Source organism: Bombina bombina, chromosome 10 (assembly GCF_027579735.1).
Source record: "Bombina bombina isolate aBomBom1 chromosome 10, aBomBom1.pri, whole genome shotgun sequence".
Classification (NCBI taxonomy): Eukaryota; Metazoa; Chordata; class Amphibia; order Anura; family Bombinatoridae; genus Bombina; species Bombina bombina.
This window is the reverse complement of record NC_069508.1, coordinates 24,123,495-24,134,646: the sequence shown is the minus strand read 5'-3', so window position 1 is coordinate 24,134,646 and position 11,152 is coordinate 24,123,495. Positions and strand designations below refer to the sequence as shown.

General features: G+C 38.1%; 1 protein-coding gene across 1 annotated transcript in view; it reads left to right on the top strand.

Annotated features, from left to right (window-relative positions):
- The window catches only part of PTGS2 (prostaglandin-endoperoxide synthase 2), a 6,432-nt gene extending 4,962 nt beyond the window's left edge, over positions 1 to 1,470 (top strand). Inside the window, exons 9-10 of the mRNA XM_053693861.1 lie at positions 174 to 321; positions 875 to 1,470. Coding sequence (XP_053549836.1) covers positions 174 to 321; positions 875 to 1,284 — 558 coding nt within the window. The 3' untranslated portion in view covers positions 1,285 to 1,470. The remainder of the gene's footprint in view (positions 1 to 173; positions 322 to 874) is intronic.
- The last annotated feature ends 9,682 nt before the right edge of the window (positions 1,471 to 11,152 follow it).

Sequence of the window (11,152 nt, the reverse complement as noted above, 5' to 3'; positions counted from 1 at the left end):
ATATAATGCGTTAAAATCATAGCCAATGAAATCAAACAGGCCAGAAGCAGAGTTTCAGCAAATTTTGTTTTAAGTGCTAACGTTGACCATACGTTTGCCTTATGTATCCTTTTGAATCTGGTTTCTAATCATACTGACTGTGTGTTTTTTTTTTTGTTTTTTTTTAAATAAAGGTTGCTGGAGGCAGAAATGTACCTGCTGCTGTGGCAAGAGTAGCTTTGGCATCTATTGAACAGAGCAGAGAGATGAGATATCAGTCAATGAATGAATATAGGAAACATTTTTCCCTAAAGCCTTTCCGATCATTTGAAGAACTAACAGGTAAGAACATCTTTATGTTAAATTAGTATCTGTTACTTGCATGGAAAAGAAGCACTTGGGCATGGAGATATTAATTTGCTTACTAATATTTCAGAAATCACTTGGAGTCCGAGTTCTTATAAAATATTATTGTTAGCACTTGACAGTGGTTGATTTTGGCCATGTAAAATGTTGAAATAAAACACGTAAGCAAAAGATTAGACAAAAGCTTTTCTGCTTTATTTAACCTTGAGTTTACAAGCAATCTGATGCTTTTGTAAACATAACAGACCTAAGTGTTAATGCACATAATTAGCAAAAAATATTAGGATCTAATTATAGTTTAATACTAAATCCCTGTGTTTTATTTTTAATAATATTTGTCATAGAATCATGAAACTCATAATTTTAATTTATTTTTTATTTACTATCTTTCATTAAGACTGACTTTAAGTTTTGTTAAACTGTCCTCATTTTTATCTCAAAAGTTTTAATTGAGGCTTGGCTACTATACGAGACAAAGCATAAAAAGTTATGGTGGACTTAGACTAATCTGTTAAAATTACACTTTCAGGAGAAAAAGAAATGTCAGCTGAGCTAGAAAAACTTTATGGTGACATTGATGCAATGGAACTCTATCCTGGACTTCTGGTGGAGCAACCAAGACCTGGAGCTATTTTTGGAGAGACCATGGTAGAACTTGGAGCACCATTCTCCTTGAAAGGTCTTATGGGGAATGCTATTTGCTCTCCTGAATATTGGAAACCCAGTACTTTTGGTGGGAATGTGGGTTTTGAGATTGTGAACACAGCTTCCCTACAAAAGTTAATCTGCAACAATGTAAAAGATTGTCCTTATACTTCATTCAATGTGCCCAAAAATAGACCTACTGATAATGAATCTGTAAATGTAAGCTCCAACTCTGCAATGGGAGATGTAAACCCAACACTACTATTGAAAGAGCAGCATTCCTCAGAACTTTAAATTATTTTATAAACATTTTACCACTATGGACCAACCTTACTGATATGTCTTCACCTTAATATGAAAACATCTTGTCATATTTTGAAATCATAGTGCTACATTGTATCTTCTAGTTACAAAGAGAGGCACTTTGGACCAAAGCTTTATGAATAGGATTCTATTCTTTTATTACTTGAAAAATGAAAACCTTATCACTGAAATTCTATAAGAAAAGAAAGTCAGTGTTAATATGTTATGGAGTCAATAATATTTTATTGAGTTACTATAGGTTTTGCTGTAATGTTTTAAAAAACCTGTAATTTTATCATGTTCTGTTAGTTCTATGTTTATGGCAAATGAATGTATAAGCCTGAGATGTAGTTTAACTTTCCTACATTAATTATCCCATATAGGGGCATTCACAACAAGCAAATGTATACAAAGGTACATATATGTGGTAGATCTAGGATGCTGGTTTTGGTAACATTAGAGTTAGTAATTAGAGGTATAAATAAGCATAATAATAAATTAATATTATATTTGCCTTTGAGATGGCTTAAGTTAAAAAGGTAACATTTGTCATATGACTGGATTGGGTAATTTGACATACTCAAAACTGTAGAACCATTATAAAGGTTTATTAACAGCTGCAGAGATATATGCATCTTTTTAATTGCATACATACTGGATATATTTTTTAGAACATATTATTTTGTTAATGCTGGTCATAACTTGAAAAAATAATTAAAGGGACGTGAAACCCAAAAATTATATTTTATAATTTAGATAGAGAATACAATTTTAAAAAATATTTCCAATGTACTTCTATTAGTTAATTTGCTTCCTTCTCTAGTTATCCTTTGGTGAACAGTTTATCTAGGAAAGCTCAGGAGCAGCAAAGAACCTAGGTTCTAGGTGGCTTCATATATATATATATATATATATATATATATATATATATATATATATATATATATATATATATATATACTGATTATCAGTTGCTTAAAATTGTATTCTCTATCTGAATCATGAAAGAAAAATTTGGGGTTTCATGTCTCTTTAATAATTATTGAACTCTGATAAATTGGACCTGTAATTCCAATTGGCATTCAGTTTGTTGTTGTTGTTTTGTTTTGTTGTTAAATATTATTTATTTTTCTTCTAAGATTGTAGGATTTGTTTAATATAAATATATTTGCTATTTATTTGAGAATATGTACATCATTTTTGTACAATGCAGCACAAAAGAAAAATACAAGATAATGTATTCAAAGATTGCATGCACAAAGTAGGCTTAAAAATACCATCTCAAAAACAGTAATTTAACATTTTTAAAATGGTGTAAATATTGAATACAGTAAAATAAGTTAAACATAGCATCTCCCCATTTTAGCGTTAAACATGTACAAGGTGTGATTTGGGTTCAAGAGTATGATTGTATGTATTTTGTATTCTATTTTATTTGTAAAAAATGTTAAAATAAATGCACTGCCATTTTTTTAAAAATCAATCTATTTATTTAAATTTGAAAATGTTTTTTTAATTTTAAAATATTATTATTAATTAATATATTTATAACTATAATTTATTTTTAAAGAATTTTTTAAATGTATATTTTAAATATTTATTTTTTGTAAAATGTTTTCAAATAAAGAAAATATATTAAAAAAAATACTGTTCATTGTTCTGTTTATATTTTTACTCAAATAATTGGGTTGTTTATCAGGTTAAAAGTTCTTCTCTCATAGTTATAGCATTGTAGCTACAGACAATCACATTATTAATTGTTCACCATCAATGGGAAGATCTCCAAATAAATTAATACATTACGTGGCATTTTATAAAATGAAAACATTAAATAAATTATTGCATTCTCACATTAAGCAGAACACTGCTTGATTATGGAATTAAAAAGAAGAGAAAGAAAAAACAAACAAATAATTTTAAAGCATTAAATTTCTATGTTGCTAGCACAACTTCCGTATAATGACAAATACTATCTACATATGATCTGATAGATTAGAAAGGAGCTAGTCTGGGGTTAACTGCCTGTGACTCTGGAGACAGCACAGCTTCCTGAGAGTGCTATAGCACCCAGGACTGAGCATGTTGCAGGGTCATGGGATGTGTACCCAGTCCAGTTTGAGAGTGCAGTCCCCTTCCATGTTTTGTATATGTCTAGGGAGATTACATAAGTCTCTGAACCCTGACTTGTTCCCAGTTTGTTTGATTGAGAGCTTGCATTTGTATGGCTGTATGACGGACCCAGGTTTTGGAAGAGACCTTGACATGGCACCTGGGTTTGTCCCATTTGGCCAGATGCGGTAACTAACTCTTCCAGTTTTGCTTTTAATCTTAACTGAGAGCTTGTAAGCGCGTGCTGGACTTTCTCTGTGTGTTGTATTAATTTATTTTTTAATTTTTCCTATGGGCCTTGCACCCAGGCTTGTGTGGGGTTAACTGCCTGTGACTCTGGAGACAGCACAGCTTCCTGAGAGTGCTGTAGCACCCAGGGCTGAGCATGTTGCAGGGTCATGGGATGTGTACCCAGTCCAGTTTGAGAGTGCAGTCCCCTCGGTGTTTTGTATATATATATATATATATATATATATTTAACACAGTGAATGAAAACACTCTCAGGACTTTTCAATAGTGGGTCAACAACCAGTGTTTATTGACATTTCGGGGTTCACACAGACCCCTTCATCATGATGATTCATCATGATGAAGGGGTCTGTGTGAACCCCGAAACGTCAATAAACACTTGTTGTTGACCCACTATTGAAACGTCCTGAGAGTGTTTTCATTCAATGTGTTATACCTTTTCATGCTAGCACCCAGGCTGCTGACCCAGGAGGACGGATTTACTTACAGGAGGAGTATATATATATATATATATATATATATATATATAGTCGATAGGTTGAATCTTGGCATTGCGCCTGAACCAGGAAAAAACTTAGAGACAAAGTCACTATGGGAGGTCCTAGAGGTGGCTGCTATTATGGTTATCTCACTTTTCGTTTTATAGCTAGTGCTAGTATTTGCTAGTATTCCATTAGGAGTTTATAGTATTCCTAGGTCTTTTCCATCCCCATAATTTTAACCTGTTTTTTTTTTTTCTTTGTTTTTTATATTACAAATAAAGTATTTTTTATTATTATAACATATCCCCAACCGAGCTCTAAAATTAAAACGGAATAACCCCTCAATCTACTCTCTGTCCACACATACAGAGTAGTAACAGAAGGGGTGTCCCACACCACCACTCCAGTCTTTAATTAGACTGCTCAGTCTTCTATCCTGTAAACAAGAGGACTTTTTTCACCTGTTAAGAAAACTGCACCTGGCTGGGAATATTGCATTGTTAACCACTTATCCCTGTAGACCTACAGGGCACATTTATATTTGTATCCCCACATGCACATGAGGAGTTCCTCTTGGAATGCGCTGTTATAAACACCCCTTCTATATATATATATATTATTATTATTATTATCATTTATTTGTATAGCGCCAACCAAATTCCGTAGCGCTGGGTACAATGATAGTGGTATACAATGACAAAGATTTGTGATAAAATACAAAACATAACAAAACGAAACAAATCTAGTACAGGAGGAAGAGGGCCCTGCACCGGAGAGCTCACAGTCTATAGGTTAAGGGTGCAGAGACATAAGGTTGGGGTAACTTGTTACATTGATTGTATTTGCAGCAGTGAGTCAGGCAGTTCATGTACATGTATTAGTTTGGTTCGGATGCGGGATGGAGGAGAGATGGTAAGCCTCTCTGAATAGGTGGGTTTTCAAGGATTGTCTGAAGCTATACAAGGTTGGAGACAGTCTAATGGAGCGGGGTAGAGAGTTCCAGAGAACAGGAGCAGCACGTGCAAAGTCTTGGAGGCGGGAGTGGGATGTAGAGATAACAGGAGTGTGGAGATGTAGGTCATAGGTTGATTGAAGAGGACATGATGGGGAATATTTCATGATGAGAGAGGAAATATAGTTGGGAGTTAGACTGTTGAGTGCTTTGTAGGTTAGGGCTAATACTTTAAATTGTATTCTGGAGTGTATGGGGAGCCAGTGTAGAGACTGGCAGAGCGTAGCAGCTGATGTAGATCGTCGACTTAGGTGAATAAGTCTAGCAGAAACATTCATAATAGATTGGAGGGAGGAGAGGCAGTGTTTTGGAAGGCCATTTAGGAGTAGATTGCAATAATCAATGCGTGACAAAATGAGGGAATGAATAAGTATTTTTGTAGTTTTTTGAGTAAGGAAGGGACGAATTCTGGGAATGTTGCGTAGGTGTGAACGGCAGGATTTGGTAAGCGCTTGTATATGTGGGTTGAATGTGAGTTCTGAGTCTAGTGTGACCCCAAGGCAGAGGACCTGGGGTGAGGTGTTGAGAATAGAGTCTCCAACCATCAGAGAAATGTCAGGTGTTGGATGTCTCGAAGAGGGGGGGATAAGAAGCAGCTCAGTTTTGGACAGATTGAGTTGGAGGTAGTGTGAAGACATCCAAGAGAAAATTGCAGAGAGGCAGTCAGAAATCTGGTTGAGTAAAGAGGGAGAGATATTAGGAGAGGAAAGATAGATTTAGGTATCATCAGCATATAGGTGGTACTGGAATCCAAAGGAGGCTATAAGTTTTCCAAGGCAGGATGTATAAAGAGAGAAAAGCAAGGGGCCCAAGACAGAGCCTTGCGGTACTCCAACTGAGAGAGGCATAGGATCACAAGATATGTTGTTAAAGGAAACTGAAAACGAGCTGTTTGAAAGATATGACGCAAACCAGGAGAGGGCTGTGTCTCGGATGCCAAATGAATGTAGTATTTTTAGGAGGAGAGGATAGTCAACTGTGTCAAAAGCTGCGGACAGGTCAAGAAGAATTAGTAAGGAGTAATGGCCTTTTGCTTTAGCTGATAACAGGTCATTTGTTACTTTAGCAAGAGCGGTTTCTGTAGAGTGTTTAGGGCGGAAACCAGATTGTAGTGGATCAAGTAAGGAGTTAGTTGTGAGAAATTGAGTTAGCTGATTATAAACTAGTCGTTCCAATAATTTTGAAGCAAAGGGAAGTAAGGAAACCAGTCGATAGTTACAAGGCGTGAAGGGGTCAAGTGAGGGCTTTTTTAGGATTGGTATGATTGACGCATGCTTGAATGTGTCAGGAAATGTGCCAGAAGTGAGAGATTGGTTAAAGAGATGAGTTAGGGTAGGGGTTAGTTAAGCAGAGAGAGAGGGAATAAGTTGTGAAGGAATAGGGTCAAGTGGGCAGGTTGTGAGATGAGCCAAGGATAGAAGTGCAGAGACTTCTTCCTCTGTTACAGGAGGGAAGTAGCATAGATTTTTGTTAATAGAAGGGGTGGGTAGGATCGCTGGGTTTGCGGGGTGTGAGGTGCAGATCTCTTTTTTAATGGTGTCAATTTTATTTTTGAAGTGATCAGCAATAATTTGAGCAGTGAGGTTGGTAGTGGGTGGGGGGCAGGCGGACGTAGAAGGGAGTTAAAGGTTGAGAACAGTTTTCTGGGGTTGGATGCGTGAGATGACACATGGGAGGAGAAATAGACTTGTTTGGCCAGGCTTGAGCGCAGAGTTGTAGGACTTAAGGGTGAATCTATAATGTTGGAAATCAGCACAGGTGCGTGATTTCCTCCACTGCCGTTCAGCAGACTGTGAGCATCGCTGAAGATATCTGGTCTGTTTAGTGTGCCACGGTTGCCTTTGAGTGATTGATGTACGTCGAAGAGTGGAGGGTGCAGTTTTATCAAGTGTTGATTTTAGTGCCGAATTATACTGTAGAGTCACAAGGTTTGGACCGTGAGCATCACTGAAGATATCTGGTCTGTTTATTGTGCCACGGTTGCCGTTGAGTGATTGTTGTACGTCGAAGAGTGGAGGGTGCACAAACTAAGCAAAAACTAAACAAAACAAATAGAATAACCTATGCACAATCTATAAGAAACCTGTGTGGCCCTGGTAGGACTTCAGAGTAAAGTTCAAAGTAGCTGTTATATGCTTTCTAGGATGAATATTCGCTCCATAGTTTTATATGTTTATTGCACATTAGATCCTCTCCGAAGCCCAGTATTCAAGTCAATCGATATGTTGTCAGGTTTTATTATTATAATTATAACTAAATTAAATTATAACTAACATGCGTGTCAGTAGAATGCTCACTCCGTTGTTTCTGCATGTCCAATTGTGCCTAAAGATATTAGATAAGGTGTGGTGCATCTTGTAGGTTTTATGGTGCATTATATTATATTTAGGGTGGTGGAACTAGTGAGCTAGATCCTTATAGGGATACTGTACAGCACAAAGGGCTCGTAGTCAAGCCCATCTGAGTGGGCGCGGGGTACAGCAGAATTGTGTCTCCCAAATAACTACTGATCTGGTAGAGAGTAATTCCACGCTTGTGGTAAAGTACATGTTGGCTCAATATTTATAGGGTGCTTATGAAACTAGACTTTCCTGTGGCTTGGTTTAGTCATGTTATTAAACAATATAACATCGATTTTAGCACTATGCAATAAATAATAAGAAAAATAAAATAAAAATAAAAACTCAACAAAACTAGAAATACACTATAAACCTAGCTCTTCCTGCCCCATATTTTCCAGGTAAGACTGCCGCATTAACTAGGTACCCTAACGTCATTCAGATTTGAAAACTAGGAAATATATTTGCGGTGTCATCAAGCGTCAGAGTAAATCTTGGCATAGGGCATGCGCTTCAGTTATGAAATTACAAAGATTACATAAGGTGCTGAATAAACCTGTAAAATCCAGCAACGTTACCACGTCACATCAGCTGAGATACATTTTTATATAAGCAACTCTGAGGGACATAATGCAGTACTCAAGTGTCGAAGAGAAAGAGATGTTGTTGGACAAGTCAGTGAACTGAACAAATTATATAGTTGGGACCCATCCACCCATGGCAGAGAAGAAGACGAGAGATCAAAGCCTAACAAGACTTCAATACCAATAGCATGCTGCTCTGCATATGAGACATTGCTGACTTTCAGTGATTAAATATGGAAAAATAGGTTGACACATTCTATTACAATGGCATGCAGCCTAGTGTAATTGAACCGTTTTAGCATTATATATATTAATCAGGTCTATGAGGAGTTAGAAGATCGCTAACTGTTACACTCATGCAATCCATTATAGATAGAGTACCAGAGAACAAAAGGAAGCATATGGGTGCTAATATCGAGTCCAGTATACATTCACATTCGGACACATTGACACAAGAACATTGCATACAGCCTATGTGGCAGATATGTTAAAACCAAAGAAATAAATCTCAGTAGGGTCTTTCAGCAATATACACAAGCTGCTTTGTCAGAGTTAATGAACCCCAACTATGATGAGTAAAAGGTTTGTAATTCAGCCGATACCCGTAGCCAAACGGGTCCTACGCTGCTTCCAGCAGCAGGACATCTTATGGGAACGGCAATAACGTGATCTCTGTAAGTCTGTGTCCTGCTCCTTCTTTACTGAATAGCTGTTAACCCCACTGATAATCATGTCCGGTCCGGGGTTGGTGGCATATACATACATATAGCGATCATGCGAGTCCACACACTCAAAGGCGCTCACACACTGCGTGCCGAGAGGGATCTTTGCCGCCACTGCTAGATTAGAGGTAATGGAAGCGGTTTTCTCTTCCGCTCTGAATCCAAGGGTTGTGTCTGGTGCAGTCACCAGGGAGGAAATGGGATCTATGCTAGGCTCCAACAGGTTCAGGCAGGTGAGAGTTGCTCCAATCTCCGTTATTGCTACTATCCCCTCCCTCCATGAGGGATCTAAGACCATGAGGCCGTCCTCTGTATCACCGGAGTAGGATGTGATAGTACTTGCCACAGCCTGTGAAGTAGGGACATGTCGACTGGATACAGGTTTCTGCCATCGGGGAAGTTGTTCCGGTACCTTAACTTTTGTGCACGGCGCCAAATGGCCTTATTAGCCTTAATCTGCTTCTCGGCGGCCAAGGGATGGTATTCCTTGATCCAGAGGAGTTCCCAGGCACAAAAATTGCCAAGGGGTATGCGGATGGTGAGATATTTAGCCACTTTTTGCCTAAAGCTGCACGGAGCCTCAAGAATCTGTGGCCATCTTGGGTCGCCGCCCACCGGAAGTCCTCAAATAAACATTTTTATGCAAAAAAGGAAGATAATTTACATCAAAATGTCCTCAGTTCCCAAGGATAATTGCTTTGTGAGCAGCTATCCTTCAGCTGCTTTTTGTACTGTCATCTGGCAACAAAAACAACCAATCAGCGTAATCAGTGGCGCGGGGGATTTCCCCATAATCTTTCAAGATGTGTTGCGCATACCAGATGTACAATTCCTTCAAAGAATATAGTTTAGGTAGCGCAACTGAATGCTGGTATGGGTAAATTAATTTATTTTAGCTAATATAAATAGAGAAATTACTTGAGTACAAAATTATAATCTTCAATATGTATTTATTAATACACGCATCCAATGAAATAAATAGATAAAAATATATATTATGACATCGGTGTCCAAGTACACACACATATATATAAATATAAACACTATACTGTTTCACAAAAATAATCCTTCATACTATACAATTTTCCACTAAAAAACAACTTCCTATGCACTATACAATTCTTCACCAGTCCTGGGACAAGCACTGAAATTGTAAATGCTAAAGACTGAAAGCATCTTTATCTCAGGGGCATGAATTTGTTCAGTAGATAACTAATGTGCTAATAGTATAAGAGACAATGAGGCCCATTTATCAAGCTCCGTACGGAGCTTGAGGGCCCGTGTTTCAGGCGAGTCTTCAGACTCGCCAGAAACACAAGTTATGGAGCAGCGGTGTAAAGATCGCTGCTCCATAACCCTGTCCACCTGCTCTGATGAGGCGGACAGGAATCGCCACAATTTAACCCGATCGAGTACGATCGGGTTGATTGACACCTCCCTGCTGGCGGCCAATCTGCAGGGGGTGGCGTTGCACCAGCAGCTCTTGTGAGCTGCTGGTGCAATGCTAAATACAGAGAGCGTATTGCTCTCCGCATTCAGCGATGTCTGTCGGACCTGATCCGCACTGTCGGCTCAGGTCCGACAGACACTTGATAATTCAGCCTCATTGAATTACTGGGGATATTGTGGTTTATTTAATCGACACCTTTATTCGTAGCTATATCAATTTGATATGTCAAAAATATGTTTAAGATTTCTTTCCTCCAATTTCTAATGTAAAAATCTCATGCTCTTAAAAGTTAGAACATGGGGGGGCAGAGCCTATAGCTGTTGCGGCAGGACGTGTTTGTGAAGAGCTCCTGGACTTCATGAGCCTTTTAAGAATTATATTCTAACATTTACCTATTTTTATTGACAAATTCAAGCTAAACTATCTTGTGTTACTCAAGAGGAGTCTAGGAATATCTAACATAATAGAATACACCTTTTGTTGACGCTGAAAAAGGAGAGCTAACTCAATTTAACTTGAGTACCAAGGAGTGCGAAAGAAAGATGGGTGCTTCCCCCGCCACATTCATTAACTCTGATTCCAGCACTCAACTGCTACAAACCCTAGATGCATTACCAAAGGAAACAAGGGGAGAATCAGCGTTTCAACCTCTCATTTTATCCACTGTTGTACACCTTCATGAGACGCATCCTCCTCAAGATATGAGGATGGTAAGATACCGCAAGCTCATGCTCTCCCTTCAGACCACGAGCGACAGTGAGACCGATCAGGATTTACAGATCTCAATACAATGTGCAGTTACAGAGATATAGATGCTGGTACAGGGTAATATCACTGGTGACATGACACCCACTGCACTAGTAGTCACAGCAGTAAATTACAAATCGTTGCCCAGTACGATATGGATTGATC